Source organism: Haliotis rufescens, unplaced genomic scaffold (genome assembly GCF_023055435.1).
Source record: "Haliotis rufescens isolate VD_foot unplaced genomic scaffold, xgHalRufe1.0.p SCAF_17, whole genome shotgun sequence".
In the NCBI taxonomy this organism is placed as follows: Eukaryota; Metazoa; Mollusca; class Gastropoda; order Lepetellida; family Haliotidae; genus Haliotis; species Haliotis rufescens.
The window spans coordinates 10,151,379-10,170,000 of NW_025963857.1; the positions used below are offsets into that span (position 1 = coordinate 10,151,379).

An 18,622-nucleotide genomic window follows, 5' to 3' on the forward strand; every position below is an offset into this window, starting at 1 on the left:
AATTATATCGTTCACCTCCTCCTTTCACAGGAATTATTTTGCATGTTTTGAAACATATCCGAAACAGGCCGAAAAATATCCTGGTTCTAACACAAATCCCAGATCCCCACCAGAATATTAAATGGTGAATCCATCCAGCCACTGAACCACCCACGCCCTAATCAATTACAACCTCCATGTTCTCATGATGCTACAAAGATGTACACAAACAGGAAAGACTCCAGATTACAGGACAGGAAACACAACTCCTGGGTGTTAAAAGATGTCACCTGCATCTGCAGGATATTATCCAAACACATTGAAGAGACTTCTCTTGACATTTATGGTTTGAAGTCTCTTCCAACTTATCTCCCTTTGGTTCTTCCTGTGAGGTGGTCAGACTGTAAGTAGTTGGCTCCATGCCATCTTGGACCTGTGATAGTCTCCTTATCTGACATTTACCTTTCATTCTAGCTGACAATATGGCCAGTGTGTTCCCCTACTACAGGTGGTCTATGGTTAAAGATGTGCTTGAGGTATCAAGGTAGTGATATATGCCAGTATTACCACCATGTGGTATCAGTAATGAAATGTTTTCTTTCTGTTAGGCTGTTTAATGAGGACAGCTTTGTGGAGGGAAACATGTGTGAAGACCATTTTGTGGGGGTTTGATGTGATGTGTGGGGAGTAGGGATAAACAAGCTGTGCATGATGGGAACCACACACAGATACACACACACACACACATACTGACACACACATGCTCATAGACACACACTCACAGACACACTCACACACACACACACACACACACACACACACACACACACACACACACACACACACACACACACACACACACACACACACACACACACACACACATACAGACTGACAAGGGATTGGTATTGGAGGTTTTAAGTGTATCACAATATTTTGCAATGCACAAGTCGCTGAACCATACTATTTTCCCGTTCACGCTGACCTTACTGTAATCCTATGGCTCTAAGTGAAGCAAGTCTAACTAAGATTTGCTGCAGGCTCTGAATCTCCCATCTCACTATGGCTTCTTTTCAATTAATAGAGTAATTTCTTTCTATCAAAGTTATATATTTTTAGAGACTAGGCGTTAGTCTAAGCTCAAAATAGAACCTTACTTCTGAAGGCTTGTTGTGCTCCCAAAACCAGACCAGCGAGAAGGCCTTCAATATGGTTAAGTCATCAACTGTTATGCCTCTGCGATAGCATGGATGTACATGGCTCAAGATAGAATTTTAGAGAGTTTAGTTGTGCTCAGTAATTTCATCATCATCATTATCTTCATGAAATCATGAGATTATCAGATACCATTACGATGGTCAGATACCTACATGAATACTTAATACAAGGACACCTTGACTTCATGTTTTAATCTGAAAACTGAATATTGCAATATGTTCCAATTGTATGCATATTATGTTGTGGCACTTAGATTTTGATTTAACACATTTCATCATCTTCACTATCTTCTTTCATCTTTCTCCTCTATTTACATTTTTGACTCAACAACATGAAAGACATTGAAATATGTTGTTTTCATTTTTTGATTTTTCACTGTGTTCCAGTGTTGAACCTCGTTGCTTTTCTAAAATTTTCACTATAATTGCTAAACAGGTTATGTTTTCAATGATAGTTTTGAACTAGAACCGTAAGAACGGAAACAAAAACCCCTGTTGAATGGCTGATGAAGTTGATGGAATGTGTTTACATCTCTGTGCCTTCAAAGGTTGTTGTAAACACTCGAGTTAGAGACTCACCATTTTCTGAGAACAGCATCCTGAAGGTTTCGTTTGATGTTAGAAGTTGATCAATGGTTTCATCCGTCTCCAGTGTGGAGAAGTAAAATAAACTAGCCATAGGGGGAGCCTGGATAAGCTTCCCGTCAACACCCCTGACGTTAACAACGCACAGGTGGGCAGACAACCACTACCCTCTCTGTACCACTTAAAGCATTCATATGCACAACTGGTATTAAGTTACTGTAAGTGTTTACATGCATATGAAGCAGTACATGACTAGAGGCCATGTATCGTTCTGCAAAGTCCTGGTTCTTGGGTTCCTTGATGAACTATGTGGGCAGTTTATTTAAGATTAAGTCTGTTTGTCACTGTCAGTGTCTTCCCTGTAGCTGCTGGACACTACTTAACATTATTTAGCATGTGTTCCCCCTGTCTATGAGGACGCTATAGTTTGTTCAAGTTGTTTCTTGCTGTGTGTTGGTTGTTTGGTCACAAATTGGTTGACATGAATGAGGTTGTGTTGGTTGTTTTGTCACTGATTGGTCGACATGAATGAGTTTGGGCCTTGAAGTTTAGGGGTTGTCTTGAAATGGCTTTGAAGATTAAAGGTTCTTTTTAAAAGGCCTTGAAGTTTAGAGGTTGTCTTGAAAGGGCCTTGAAGTTTAGAGGTTGTCTTGAAAGGGCCTTGAAGTTTAAAGGTTCTCTTTAAAAGGCCTTGAAGTTTAGAGGTTATCTTGAAATGGCCTTGAAGTTTAGAGGTTGTCTTAAAGGAGCCTTGAAGTGGTTGTCTTAAAGGGGCCTTGAAGGTAAAAGGTTCTTTTTAAAAGGCCTTGAAGTTTAGAGGTTGCCTTAAAGGGGCTTTGAAGATTAAAGGTTCTTTTTAAAAGGCCTTGAAGTTTAGAGGTTGTCTTGAAAGGGCCTTGAAGTTTAGAGGTTGTCTTGAAAGGGCCTTGAAGTTTAAAGGTTCTCTTTAAAAGGCCTTGAAGTTTAGAGGTTATCTTGAAATGGCCTTGAAGTTTAGAGGTTGTCTTGAAATGGCCTTGAAGTTTAGAGGTTGTCTTGAAAGGGCCTTGAAGTTTAGAGGTTGTCTTGAAAGGGCCTTGAAGTTTAAAGGTTCTCTTTAAAAGGCCTTGAAGTTTAGAGGTTGTCTTAAAGGAGCCTTGAAGTGGTTGTCTTAAAGGGGTCTTGAAGGTAAAAGGTTCTTTTTAAAAGGCCTTGAAGTTTAGAGGTTGCCTTAAAGGGGCCTTGAAGTTTAGAGGTTCTCTTTAAAAGGCCTTGAAGTTTAGAGGTTGTCTTGAAAGGGCCTTGAAGTTTAGAGGTTGTCTTGAAAGGGCCTTGAATTTTAGAGGCTGTCTTGAAAGGGCCTTGAAGTTTAGAGGTTGTCTTGAAATGGCCTTGAAGTTTAGAGGCTGTCTTGAAAGGGCCTTGAAATTAAGAGGTTGTCTTGAAAAGGCCTTGAAGTTTAGAGGCTGTCTTGAAAGGGCCTTGAAGTTTATAGGTTGTCTTGAAAGGGTCTTGAAGTTTAGAGGTTGTCTTGAAAAGACCTTAAATCAGCATTTGCCTTGAAAAGACCTTGAATTACACCCCAACTACAGATCAGTTTCTAAGGCTATTAATACACAAACGTGATTGTGAATGTCTGCAAACTTCTGTAATAATGCTGCATGATAACAAGCTATTTAAACTTCAGAGCTGATTTTGCATACCTCGTTTGCATGATGATTGCTTGAATTACGAGTGTTCTACTGAATGAATGCGATTGTGATCCGGGATGATATTCACCTTGAATGTGACTACATGTGTGTGAAAAAGTCTTGAAGAGGCCTTGAATTTATTGAGGACAAGTCTGTACCGACCCTGCTAGTGTAAGGAAAGTATGGAACAAGGCTTGGTTTGTTCACATGAACAAGTTTGCTTTTGTTTATGGACATCCAGTGAAGAATATGAGAAAGTCGAGTGTCTCGGACTGATCTAAACTGTTCCTGTGAGTCAGTTGTTGACCGTTATTAGCTGCCATGTCAATAATAGGTCGGCACTAATGGGGGAAACAAATACATGGGGCAGTGATATTGAAACTAGTGCTCCATGCAGGTGCTCCATACAGTTGTGACCACATCTCTTCAAACTATATCTGGGATCTCAGATTTCACCGTTGTCACTTGATTGATAACATATTCATGGACTCTCATCCATATGATGATCAAATATCTTCGTGTTTTTGTTTCTCTTTTAGGATTTGAAAATTCATGACTGCTAGTTATTTAGTCAAACAGTTTTAAGGATAATCATTCAAATTAGTTATTTGATCATTATGAAACACAGATAGCTGTGGCTGCAAAGCCTCAATGCAACAGATGGCTTAGAGGCTTGGGCCCAATTCCTCAAAGCGATCATAGTGCTTAACTCTCATACTTTAACATAGACTTATGACTGTCGTCGTGATACCGTCACTGGGCCCTGTTCCACAAAACGGGGGCGGTCGGGTAGCCTAGTGGTTAAAGCGTTCGCTCGTCACGTCGAAGACCCGGGTTCTATTCCCGACATGGGTACTATGTGTGAAGCCCATTTCTGGTGTCCCCCGCCGTGATATTGCTGGAATATTGCTAAAAGCGGCGTAAAACCAAACTCACTCACTCACTCCACAAAACGATCTTAGTGCCAAGATGATTGTAACTCTCATACGTTAACATAGACAATTGTAGCCCTGATGTTCCTTTGTGGAACGAGACCCTGAGGTATGAAGTTGGTCCTCTTCAAACCTACACTGTATTATATCTGGAGTAGCCAAGTGGTTAGAGGGTTGGCTCTTACACCAAAGTTTGATTCCCAAAGTGGGTACAAGATAGCTCAAAATAGAACCTTACTTCTGAAGGCTTGTTATGCTCCCAAAACCAGACCAGAAGGCCTTCAATATGGTTAAGTCATCAACTGTTATGCCTCTGCGATAGCATGGATGTACATGGCTCAAGATAGAATTTTAGAGAGTTTATTTGTGCTCAGTAATTTTCATCATCATCATTATCTTCATGAAATCATGAGATTATCAGATACCATTACGATGGTCAGATACCTACATGAATACTTAAAACAAGGACACCTTAACTTCATGTTTTAATCTGAAAACTGAATATTGCAATATGTTCCAATTGTATGCATATTATGTTGTGGCACTTAGATTTTGATTTAACACATTTCATCATCTTCACTATCTTCTTTCATCTTTCTCCTCTATTTACATTTTGTGGAACGATAGTGAAGCACATTCTTGGTGTGCCTCATGTCATGTGACTGTAATATTGCTGAAACCAGAGTAGAACCAAACTCACTCATGTCTCAGTAATAAACTTGTAAAGTATTTATTAGCTGTTTCTGTATAAATTGTTTCGTTGCATAACTTAGCAGTTGACGGATGACAAAATAGACACAATTTATGGATTACAAATTCTTTATTTACTGTACAGGGATGTTTCAGTATAGATCCTTATCCCGTTGTCTAGCAAGGATCTTTTCCGAAACGTCACCTTTACAGTAAATAAAGAAGTTGTTATCCATAAATTGTGTCTTCTTTGTGTCTGTATAATTTTACCCTTGATGATAGTATGGTCTATGTCCGTGTATGTCTGTGCTACATACATATCTATATGCAAGGAGAAGACATCTGTTTTTGCGGGTGGAGATATGTTTTCGTAGAGCTAGAAAGTACGTGAGATGTGTTTTTATAGAGACAGAAAGTACATGACAGACACTGTCACCAAAGACTGTCAAAGAATTCCCCGACGCCAGTAAGACCTGTCAGAACTGCATAGAGAATCTGCTGAAGGTTTTGTGAGACTGGCACCTGATACACAAAAACACATTAACTATGTATATTGATCCTGATGTTAGACTCAGCAAATAGTTCTGTAGCTGTAGCAGTGACTCTGAGCCACATCAGCTCTTTGAATGTTTCTGGCAGTTTATGAACAAATTAGCATATGGAGTATCATTCACTTCATAAATAAATATTGCTTTTCATTTATATCAACTTTTTGTACTTAAGGTAATCAAACTTGATAGCTGGTAGTTTCACTTTATTTCACAAAGGCATGTCATTTTGTTTTGAAATCACTTGCACTGTTAAAATATTCCATTTGGTTAGGGACATTTGATCCAGGAGAGTACAGTCAACAGATGTCTGTTTCCCTTTGATTGGCGAGAGCATTGATGCACACGAGAACAAACAAAGGCCTATTGTAGTGGAAGCAACAGGAAGAAATGGTTAAAAAATTGTTTTTTCCTCAAATTGCACAACCCACCACAACCCAAAACATACTCAAAACCTTTAATGATACTTTAATGTAAGCCTTGTGTATTGAGACTTCAGGCACTTTAATGTAGGCCTTGTGTAGTGAGACTTCAGGCACTTTAATGTAGGCCTTGTGTTGTGAGACTTCAGGCACTTTAATGTAGGCCTTGTGTAGTGAGACTTCAGGCACTTTAATGTAGGCCTTGTGTATTGAGACTTCAGGCACTTTAATGTAGGCCTTGTGTAGTGAGACTTCAGGCACTTTAATGTAGGCCTTGTGTATTGAGACTTCAGGCACTTTAATGTAGTCCTTGTGTAGTGAGACTTCAGGCACTTTAATGTAGGCCTTGTGTAGTGAGACTTCAGGCACTTTAATGTAGGCCTTGTGTAGTGAGACTTCAGGCACTTTAATGTAGGCCTTGTGTAGTGAGACTTCAGGCACTTTAATGTAGTCCTTGTGTAGTGAGACTTCAGGCACTTTAATGTAGGCCTTGTGTAGTGAGACTTCAGGCACTTTAATGTAGGCCTTGTGTTGTGAGACTTCAGGCACATTAATGTAGGCCTTGTGTAGTGAGACTTCAGGCACTTTAATGTAGGCCTTGTGTAGTGAGACTTCAGGCACTTTAATGTAGGCTTTGTGTATTGAGACTTCAGGCACTTTAATGTAGGCCTTGTGTAGTGAGACTTCAGGCACTTTAATGTAGGCCTTGTGTAGTGAGACTTCAGGCACTTTAATGTAGGCCTTGTGTAGTGAGACTTCAGGCACATTAATGTAGTCCTTGTGTAGTGAGACTTCAGGCACTTTAATGTAGGCCTTGTGTAGTGAGACTTCAGGCACTTTAATGTAGGCCTTGTGTAGTGAGACTTCAGGCACTTTAATGTAGGCCTTGTGTAGTGAGACTTCAGGCACATTAATGTAGGCCTTGTGTAGTGAGACTTAAGAAGACACTTTAATGTAGTCCTTGTGTAGTGACACTTAAGAAGACACTTTAATGTAGTCCTTGTGTAGTGACACTTAAGACACTTTAATGTAGGCCTTGTGCAGTAAAACTCAAGACACTTTAATGTAGACCTTGTGTAGTGAACCATTTTACTTCATGTCTTAGGGATAATCTGGAGTAATGCCACAAATCATCATTAGCAGTTGAGTTTGAAAGTACAACTACCTTTTCGGAACAGTATATAAACCCTTATAAGATCCAGGCCTTTGTGTCAACATTTGGTTACAAAGTGGCTATAAAGCAAGACCAGTGTACGATCAGTCAGCACCATGATTCACCACAGACTCAATGACTGCCACATCCCCCTTGTGTCGGGGGTAACAAGAGGACAAGGGTTATCACACTAATCCCCTGCTTCAGTGTATCAGCCTATCTGCTGGACGATGTGTTACCCACAGACTGTGGCAGGCACATTGTGAGATAATACACATTCCATCCCACACTCATCAATACTCCCTCCAGATTGGGAGATGTCCGACACACTATTTGTTATATGGACACTGGTATATTGACTGCATTGCCATTAAGGCAAATGGAGTGTGCGAGGATGTGACTTTGTGTCCAAAGTGTGCCTACCTCTATGCATGCTCGTCTCTCCTGAGGGTTAAATTTTCGCCCTGACCAGTCACTGCGCTGAAGCTTATGATAAACTACCCTTCCATCTGCCCTCTATCATACAGAACTGGCTCAGCAGAAAATCAATTGTTGATAGTTTGGACACTTGCATGAACTATCTGAATCCTAGTTGATCATGCATGTAATTTGATTGCTTCCAAGGTTGTGATAAGTTTCAGTCCGAGCCATGTCAAGAAGTTAAGACCAAAAATATTTCGCTAAGGAAGCTTCATGTAATTGAAGCTGCTTCCTTAAGACATGAATCTCATATTGGTTGATAGAAGTCAAAATAGTTTCATGGATTATAAGAAGTGTAATTTGGTTATGTGGAACTTTGTGGCAATTGACATAAAAAGGGAGTGCTTCCGTATACTGGATATTCAAACTATAGGTGAATGTGCTGCACTGCTGATTTTCTATGTGACACTGACTGTGGCCCTGATTGAATTACATCAACTCAAAGGGTCAGACAACCAAAGAAAAGGTTGCTCTAAATGTTTCTAATTTCCCCAATGAAATCTCATCTTTGTGGTGTCTGACGTCAGTTTCACACAACTGTGCATGTTGACAAGGTTTCAGTAAGAGAACATTGCTATTAGTCATGAAATCAGGAATATATTCATATGTGAAAAGGTTTGAAATATTGCTGTGAATTTTAACAAGGCTGTTAACATAATGCTCATATCTATCAGTTAGATTTGGCTTGTCCTCAGATAAGTTCTGACAGTATATTTCTTGGTAAAGATACTGTGTGAAGTGGGGTTATATATTCCATGCTTTATAAAATACCATTTATAGCAGGTAAATTGGCGGGGGATATAAAAATGGATTCCGTCTGTGTGTGTGCGTGTGTGCGTTTGTGTGTTTGTGTGTGCATCCCGAAATCGTTTCCAGAGCATAACTCAGAAACCGTTTAATATTTCTCTACGAAACTTTGCATGTCTATCAGACTCATGCTGAACTGGTGCCTTTTGCTATTTAGGAATTTAAGAAATTTTTATTTTTTATGTTTCCATGGCAACAAGTTGGACTCAGGTTCTATATGGGTGGTGTTCATTTCCAGAGCACAACTCAAATACTTTCTTACAAAACTTTGCATGTCTACTAGGCACATACTGAACTGGTGCCTTTTGATATTTAGCACCTTTAGAAATTTTTATTTTTTACGTTTCCATGGCAACAAGTTGGACTAAGAAAACAATAAGGGTAGGGTTCGATTCCGGATGAAATTTTCCACATCTATCAGACACATGCTGAATTGTTGCCTTTTGCTATTTATGAATTTTAGAAGTTTGTATTACTGGGCATTATTTCCAGAAATATTTCCTTGCCAAAGAGTGCGTGTCTATATATAAAGCACATACTGAACTGGTGCCATTTGATATTAAGGAGTTTTAAAAATGTTTATTTTAGAATTTCCATTGCAGCTATTTTGACATGGGCTAAGAGGAATGTTGGGTCAGTTACCTGGTTTAGGACCATAACATGTTGAATAGGCGGGGGATATAGATCACTTCATCGACTATACGCTTGTTGTTTTGAAAAAGCATTTAATAGTCAATTAATAATTTCATAAATATGAATAAGAATATGAAATTTATGTAGTTGGGGCATTCTTTTGAGTGAGTTACATTGCATTTTGGGTTAGGTTCCGGGTTAGAATTGGTCTTCAACAACCCATGCTTTTCGTAAAAGGCGACTGATAGGATCGGGTGACCAGACTCGCTGACTGTGATAGTTGATGCATGTCATTGTACCCCAATTGTGTAGAGCGATGCTCATGATGTCAGTCACTGGATTGTCTGGTCCAGTCTTGTGATTTACATGGCTCATTTATGGCTGGAGTATGGTGTTAAGCAAAAAACATGCATAAAACATTAGAAAATGAAGTAGTAATATTTTCAAATGATATTTTGCTTTACTGTGCAACACAGACATATCTTCTTTGGGACTAACTAGTGTTCCTGAAAATACTTACAAAAATATTATGATCTCAGGATTTTAAAAAATATGACTCTTTCAACATTACAGGCCAGTACACAAAAATATATCTGAAAGTTGTCAAAGTTACATCAAAGTTATTATTACTTTTTTTGTGCGATCGAGTGTAGTGTAAGTCAAATGACATCTCGGCTTTTGTCACCTCGATTTCTCGGCTCTGACACGATATTTAATGCCACAATTTATGCATGAGAAATCTTTGTCACAGCTCATAACCTTGCACGATACATCCACGAAGTTCCATATTTTTAATATACATCTCGATTTCCTGCTTAGAGCGTTCAGAATAACACAGTTTAAACCAAAATGTTTCGTCAAAATCTGAAATTCATCATACACGAGGACTGTGCCATTGCTGTAATTTGATTGGCTGCCATAGGTCACATGCTTAAATTTGACCATTAACGAACCTTGTAGCAGATTTCGGCAAAAAAGTGTCATTTGGAACCATTTTCTTTCAATAACCTCGCATGTTACAGGTAAGAAAAGACTCCAGGGGAGGTTACTATCATATAGGTGATGAATATAAGCTTTCTAAAAATACCCAACATCCAATGAATTGATGCACATGTTATTCATACGAAGCTTTGAAAACGGAAGTATTTCCTCATGTTACTGAGCGGGCAGCCACTGTTATCAGAAAATGGGTGATGACAGATAATATTTAAAATTCTTTTAAAATAATTTTCCGTAGCGTAAACAGTGAAAGAAAAAAAGAACTAGGTAAGTGGATATTATGAAATCTTACATTTACTGAAAATCGTCAAATTTTCACTTACTTGGTCGTTCATCTGGACGTTTTATTTAAAACAAACTTAATTAAGTTGTAAATGCATTATTTAAGTAATGTGATAAACTTAACTTTCATATGTAGGATTAGACTTTTCAAATGGTGTATAACATGTAGTAGCAAAGATGGTTTACAAGCAGATAATTTCCTTGATAAATGTTGGCTTTATCTATCACATGAGTCATATGGCACCTTTTGTAGAAAGAGGCTGCTTGCTAGTACCTTAAAAGTTGTGAAATGTAGACAGGTTGAATTGCAATATGTGTTATGTATTAGTGAAATGATGTCTGATAAGCATCCCTAACTTCAATCTGCCTCAAAAACACTGTGGTTTTCAGAGAAAGACCGTGAAGATCTTTATAAAACTAGAACTACAGCATTAGCATTTCTTGTGAAATAACATGTCTATATCATATCGGGACCATGAGACATATTTCAACGTGATTTCATACTTGGAATTAATTGGATTCCTACATATTTTTCTGTTAATAGTCTCATGACATAACTACAAATTATTGATTTTCTGCTATCTTTGGCCAGTTACTGATGAAGGTGACTGCCGTATCAGATTGTTGCAGTTAGTGACGGTATGTCAAGTGTAAATGACACCATATTGCTCTCAGGCCTATTTGCCTCCTACAAATCTGAAGCTCCACAAGGTTTTATGGGGCTTCTTTTCTTGATATTTAACATATTCTTTTTATTTCTGGTTATCTCTATTATTGTCAAGTCTAAAACCGTTGATATGGTTGTTTGTTGCAGGGGTGTAGCAGGGGGTCAAGGGGACTCACAGCCTTTAATTGTAGGGGTCCCAGGTTAAAATAATGTCAGTCTACAGCTACAAAATGGGGGTCCCAGAGAAACGTTTAATGCCTCTTCAAACAGTATTCCAGTTTATGTGCCCAAGGGACACAACTCTGCTCGGGGTAGAATAGGTCTTCAGCAACCCATGCTTGCCATAAAAGGCAACTATGCTTGTCGTAAGAGGCAACTAACGGGATCGGGTGGTCAGGCTCGCTGAATTGGTTGATGCATTTCAATCAATCCAAATTGAGTGGATCGATGCTCATGATATTTATCACTTGATTGTCTGGTCCAGACTTGATTATTTACAGACCGCCGTCATATAGCTGGAATATTGCTGAGTGCGGCTGAGTGCGACCAGTCCTGGAAGATGCTTCCTCGCTTAGTTTCAGGAAATAAGACTGTCAATTATATCTAAATCTTTTCCAAAATAATTATCATTTTTTCCTTTAGCTTGTCACAGGCTCTCAGGACAGTTTGATGTCCTACATATACTCACCGCCAAAAGAAACGCGAACTATAGAAACATATAGAAAAGTATGTACGTTAAGAAAAGATGTTTCCGATGTGTTCTAATTAATGACAGAACTAACAATCAGTCAAGTGTTACCACAGAGAGACTTTATTCACATCACGATATGCTGCACATGTTTTCCAAACTTTACACACTAATCCTGCACGGGACAAATGGTGTATAGATCTATGATGTGACGTGTGACTCTTTCAAAGGGTCTGTTCAGATCACATGCCAGTATGTTCGTTTTTGCATCGAAACAATCTGATATCTCTTGAATATGAGTAATTCTTCATACCAATTTGTGGTATTTGCATTTCTTTTGGTGGTGAGTATATATCCCCACCTCATCCCTGCCTCATCCCTGCCTCATCCCTGAATCCCCTCCCTGCATCCCCTCCCTGGCGCTGTGCAGGGCCACACTGCAAGGTCTATAACTCATCAGGAACACTATCTTTACTTTCGTCTATCCTATCTGCGAATACAAGCATGATGTCATAAACCTCCAAAATGGACGACATTCAGAGTTGTAATAATGCATGTTTGCAGCTCTACTGTTCTTTTAATAAGTAAGGATGTCTGCTGTACGGTGAAAGTATATCATCTTTTAACCATATTCTATGTCGTCTCTAATAATGACAACACTACATAGTCTGCAAACACATTCTGTACATGTTATTTGAAATATGCTTGGATGCTGTCATAAACATCTTTTGTTTGATCTAACTGCTCCAGTAGATAACATTGTCTGTCTTCTTTGTCGTCTAGTTATTATTAAATAACAATAATAATAATAAAGAATTATTGCATTCATTTTTTCCATTACCTCATGCACAATATGAAAAGAATTAATTTACACAAATTTACATATTTTCATGTAGCATTGCTAAATGTATAATGAGCCAGATGTGGTTTGGTGTAAATAATGACATATATTAGGGAAACAATTGTATGATGGTTATTTTCCTGGGTTTGTGAGCATCATGCATGTTCTTTGACTTCACCAAAGTTTAAAGACCTGCATCATTTCTTTCTACATCAATGTGACAGATTTTGATCAGGCTGAAACAGTGCTCAAAGAAGCATTAATTACTGTAGCTCTTGTATTTCATCACTTCAAGCTCGTACACTGTGTGATGCAAGTGAAATACTGCTCAACGTGGCTTCAGACAAGGATTCACTTTCTCCTCATAAAGACATGTTGAGGCTGGACTGTGTGACAAATACATCCTCAATGGTCATGGATCTCTGACCCAGACATTGCCAGACACGGAATCTGCAAGTACATCATGGAAGTGTCCTGGATCTCTGACCCAGACACTGCCAGACACTGAATCTGCAAGTACATCATGGATGTGTCCTGGATCTCTAACCCAGACACTGCCAGACACTGAATCTACAAGTACAGCATGGATGTGTCATGGATCTCTAACCCAGACACTGCCAGACACTGAATCTGCAAGTACAGCATGCATATGTCATGGATCTCTAACCCAGACACTGCCAGACACCGAATCTGCAAGTACAGCATTCATGTGTCATGGATCTCTAACCCAGACACTGCCAGACACTGAATCTACAAGTACAGCATGGATGTGTCATGGATCTCTAACCCAGACACTGCCAGACACAGAATCTGCAAGTACAGCATGCATGTGTCATGGATCTCTAACCCAGACACTGCCAGACACTGAATCTACAAGTACAGCATGCATGTGTCATGGATCTCTAACCCAGACACTGCCAGACACTGAATCTACAAGTACAGCATGGATGTGTCATGGATCTCTAACCCAGACACTGAATCTGCAAGTAGAGCATGCATGTGTCATGGATCTCTAACCCAGACACTGCCAGACACAGAATCTACAAGTACAGCATGCATGTGTCATGGATCTCTAACCCAGACACTGCCAGACACTGAATCTACAAGTACAGCATGCATGTGTCATGGATCTCTAACCCAGACACTGCCAGACACAGAATCTACAAGTACAGCATGCATGTGTCATGGATCTCTAACCCAGACACTGCCAGACACTAAATCTACAAGTACAGCATGCATGTGTCATGGATCTCTAACCCAGACACTGCCAGACACAGAATCTACAAGTACAGCATGCATGTGTCATGGATCTCTAACCCAGACACTGCCAGACACTGAATCTGCAAGTACATCATGGATGTGTCCTGGATCTCTAACCCAGACACTGCCAGACACTGAATCTACAAGTACAGCATGCATGTGTCATGGATCTCTAACCCAGACACTGCCAGACACTGAATCTACAAGTACAGCATGCATGTGTCATGGATCTCTAACCCAGACACTGCCAGACACTGAATCTACAAGTACAGCATGGATGTGTCATGGATCTCTAACCCAGACACTGAATCTGCAAGTACAGCATGCATGTGTCATGGATCTCTAACCCAGACACTGCCAGACACAGAATCTACAAGTACAGCATGCATGTGTCATGGATCTCTAATCCAGACACTGCCAGACACTGAATCTACAAGTACAGCATGCATGTGTCATGGATCTCTAACCCAGACACTGCCAGACACAGAATCTACAAGTACAGCATGCATGTGTCATGGATCTCTAACCCAGACACTGCCAGACACTGAATCTACAAGTACAGCATGCATGTGTCATGGATCTCTAACCCAGACACTGCCAGTCACTGAATCTGCAAGTACAGCATGCATGTGTCATGGATCTCTTACCCAGACACTGCCAGACACAGAATCTGCAAGTACAGCATGGATGTGTTATGGATCTATAACCCAGACACTGAATCTGCAAGTACATCATGGATGTGTCATGGATCTCTAACCCAGACACTGAATCTGCAAGTACAGCGTGCATGTGTCATGGATCTCTAACCCAGACACTGCCAGACACTGAATCTGCAAGTACAGCATGGATGTGTCATGGATCTCTAACCCAGATACTGCCAGACACTGAATCTGCAAGTACATTATGCATGTGTCCTGGATCTCTAACCCAGACGCTGCCAGACACTGAATATGCAAGTACAGCATGCATGTGTCATGGATCTCTAACCCAGTCACTGCCAGACACTGAATCTGCAAGTACATCATGGATGTGTTATGGATCTCTAACCCAGACACTGAATCTGCAAGTACATCATGCATGTGTCATGGATCTCTTACCCAGACACTGCCAGACACTGAATCTGCAAGTACATCATGCATGTGTCATGGATCTCTCACCCAGACACTGAATCTACAAGTACAGCATGCATGTGTCATGGATCTCTAACCCAGACACTGCCAGACACTGAATGTACAAGTACAGCATGCATGTGTCATGGATCTCACCCAGACACTGCCAGGCACTGAATCTGCAAGTACATCATGCATGTGTCATGGATCTCTAACCCAGACACTGCCAGACACGGAATCTGCAAGTACATCATGCATGTGTCCTGGATCTCTAACCCAGACACTGAATCTACAAGTAGAGCATGCATGTGTCATGGATCTCTTACCCAGACACTGCCAGACACTGAATCTACAAGTACAGCATGGATGTGTCATGGATCTCTAACCCAGACACTGCCAGACACCGAATCTGCAAGTACAGCATTCATGTGTCATGGATCTCTAACCCAGACACTGCCAGACACTGAATCTACAAGTACAGCATGCATGTGTCATGGATCTCTGACCCAGACACTGCCAGACACTGAATCTACAAGGACAGCATGCATGTGTCATGGATCTCTAACCCAGACACTGCCAGACACTGAATCTACAAGTACAGCATGGATGTGTCATGGATCTCTAACCCAGACACTGAATCTGCAAGTACAGCGTGCATGTGTCATGGATCTCTAACCCAGACACTGCCAGACACTGAATCTGCAAGTACATCATTGATGTGTTATGGATCTATAACCCAGACACTGAATCTGCAAGTACATCATGGATGTGTCATGGATCTCTAACCCAGACACTGAATCTGCAAGTACAGCATGCATGTGTTATGGATCTCTAACCCAGACACTGCCAGACACTGAATCTGCAAGTACAGCATGGATGTGTCATGGATCTCTAACCCAGACACTGAATCTACAAGTACAGCATGGATGTGTCATGGATCTCTAACCCAGACACTGCCAGACACTGAATCTGCAAGTACAGCATGCATGTGTCATGGATCTCTAACCCAGACACTGCCAGATACTGAATCTGCAAGTACAGCATGGATGTGTCATGGATCTCTAACCCAGACACTGCCAGACACTGAATCTGCAAGTACAGCATGGATGTGTCATGGATCTCTAACCCAGACACTGCCAGACACTGAATCTACAAGTACAGCATGGATGTGTCATGGATCTCTAATCCAGACATTGCCAGACACTGAATCTACAAGTACAGCATGCATGTGTCATGGATCTCTAACCCAGACACTGCCAGACACTGAATCTGCAAGTACATCATGCATGTGTCCTGGATCTCTAACCCAGACACTGAATCTACAAGTAGAGCATGCATGTGTCATGGATCTCTTACCCAGACACTGCCAGACACTGAATCTACAAGTACAGCATGGATGTGTCATGGATCTCTAACCCAGACACTGCCAGACACCGAATCTGCAAGTACAGCATTCATGTGTCATGGATCTCTAACCCAGACACTGCCAGACACTGAATCTACAAGTACAGCATGCATGTGTCATGGATCTCTGACCCAGACACTGCCAGACACTGAATCTGCAAGTACAGCATGGATGTGTCATGGATCTCTAACCCAGACACTGCCAGACACTGAATCTACAAGTACATCATGGATGTGTCATGGATCTCTAATCCAGACATTGCCAGACACTGAATCTACAAGTACAGCATGCATGTGTCATGGATCTCTAACCCAGACACTGCCAGACACTGAATCTGCAAGTACAGCATGGATGTGTCATGGATCTCTAACCCAGATACTGCCAGACACTGAATCTGCAAGTACATTATGCATGTGTCCTGGATCTCTAACCCAGACGCTGCCAGACACTGAATATGCAAGTACAGCATGCATGTGTCATGGATCTCTAACCCAGTCACTGCCAGACACTGAATCTGCAAGTACATCATGGATGTGTTATGGATCTCTAACCCAGACACTGAATCTGCAAGTACATCATGCATGTGTCATGGATCTCTTACCCAGACACTGCCAGACACTGAATCTGCAAGTACATCATGCATGTGTCATGGATCTCTAACCCAGACACTGAATCTACAAGTACAGCATGCATGTGTCATGGATCTCTAACCCAGACACTGCCAGACACTGAATGTACAAGTACAGCATGCATGTGTCATGGATCTCACCCAGACACTGCCAGGCACTGAATCTGCAAGTACATCATGCATGTGTCATGGATCTCTAACCCAGACACTGCCAGACACGGAATCTGCAAGTACATCATGCATGTGTCCTGGATCTCTAACCCAGACACTGAATCTACAAGTAGAGCATGCATGTGTCATGGATCTCTTACCCAGACACTGCCAGACACTGAATCTACAAGTACAGCATGGATGTGTCATGGATCTCTAACCCAGACACTGCCAGACACCGAATCTGCAAGTACAGCATTCATGTGTCATGGATCTCTAACCCAGACACTGCCAGACACTGAATCTACAAGTACAGCATGCATGTGTCATGGATCTCTGACCCAGACACTGCCAGACACTGAATCTACAAGGACAGCATGCATGTGTCATGGATCTCTAACCCAGACACTGCCAGACACTGAATCTACAAGTACAGCATGGATGTGTCATGGATCTCTAACCCAGACACTGAATCCGCAAGTACAGCATGGATGTGTCATGGATCTCTAACCCAGACACTGCCAGACACTGAATCTACAAGTACAGCATTGATGTGTCATGGATCTCTAACCCAGACACTGAATCTGCAAGTACAGCGTGCATGTGTCATGGATCTCTAACCCAGACACTGCCAGACACTGAATCTGCAAGTACATCATGGATGTGTTATGGATCTATAACCCAGACACTGAATCTGCAAGTACATCATGGATGTGTTATGGATCTCTAACCCAGACACTGAATCTGCAAGTACAGCATGCATGTGTTATGGATCTCTAACCCAGACACTGCCAGACACTGAATCTGCAAGTACAGCATGGATGTGTCATGGATCTCTAACCCAGACACTGAATCTACAAGTACAGCATGGATGTGTCATGGATCTCTAACCCAGACACTGCCAGACACTGAATCTGCAAGTACAGCATGCATGTGTCATGGATCTCTAACCCAGACACTGCCAGATACTGAATCTGCAAGTACAGCATGGATGTGTCATGGATCTCTAACCCAGACACTGCCAGACACTGAATCTGCAAGTACAGCATGGATGTGTCATGGATCTCTAACCCAGACACTGCCAGACACTGAATCTACAAGTACAGCATGGATGTGTCATGGATCTCTAATCCAGACATTGCCAGACACTGAATCTACAAGTACAGCATGCATGTGTCATGGATCTCTAACCCAGACACTGCCAGACACTGAATCTGCAAGTACATCATGCATGTGTCCTGGATCTCTAACCCAGACACTGAATCTACAAGTAGAGCATGCATGTGTCATGGATCTCTTACCCAGACACTGCCAGACACTGAATCTACAAGTACAGCATGGATGTGTCATGGATCTCTAACCCAGACACTGCTAGACACTGAATCTACAAGGACAGCATGCATGTGTCATGGATCTCTAACCCAGACACTGCCAGACACTGAATCTACAAGTACAGCATGGATGTGTCATGGATCTC

General features: G+C 41.1%; 2 protein-coding genes across 4 annotated transcripts in view; one reads left to right on the forward strand and one right to left on the reverse strand.

The window, feature by feature from the left end:
• The window catches only part of LOC124111619, a 70,236-nt gene extending 68,192 nt beyond the window's left edge, over positions 1–2,044 (reverse strand). For both annotated transcript variants that reach the window (XR_007221720.1, XM_048397531.1), the window contains exon 1: positions 1,776–2,044. Coding sequence is in view for 1 of the 2 variants with exons in the window: in XM_048397531.1 (XP_048253488.1) it covers positions 1,776–1,875 (100 nt within the window). In the remaining variant the exon portion in view is untranslated. The remainder of the gene's footprint in view (positions 1–1,775) is intronic.
• Positions 1–18,622, forward strand: part of LOC124152250 (RAB11-binding protein RELCH homolog) — a 201,677-nt gene that overhangs the window by 135,085 nt on the left and 47,970 nt on the right. The gene's annotated exons all lie outside the window — the stretch shown is intronic.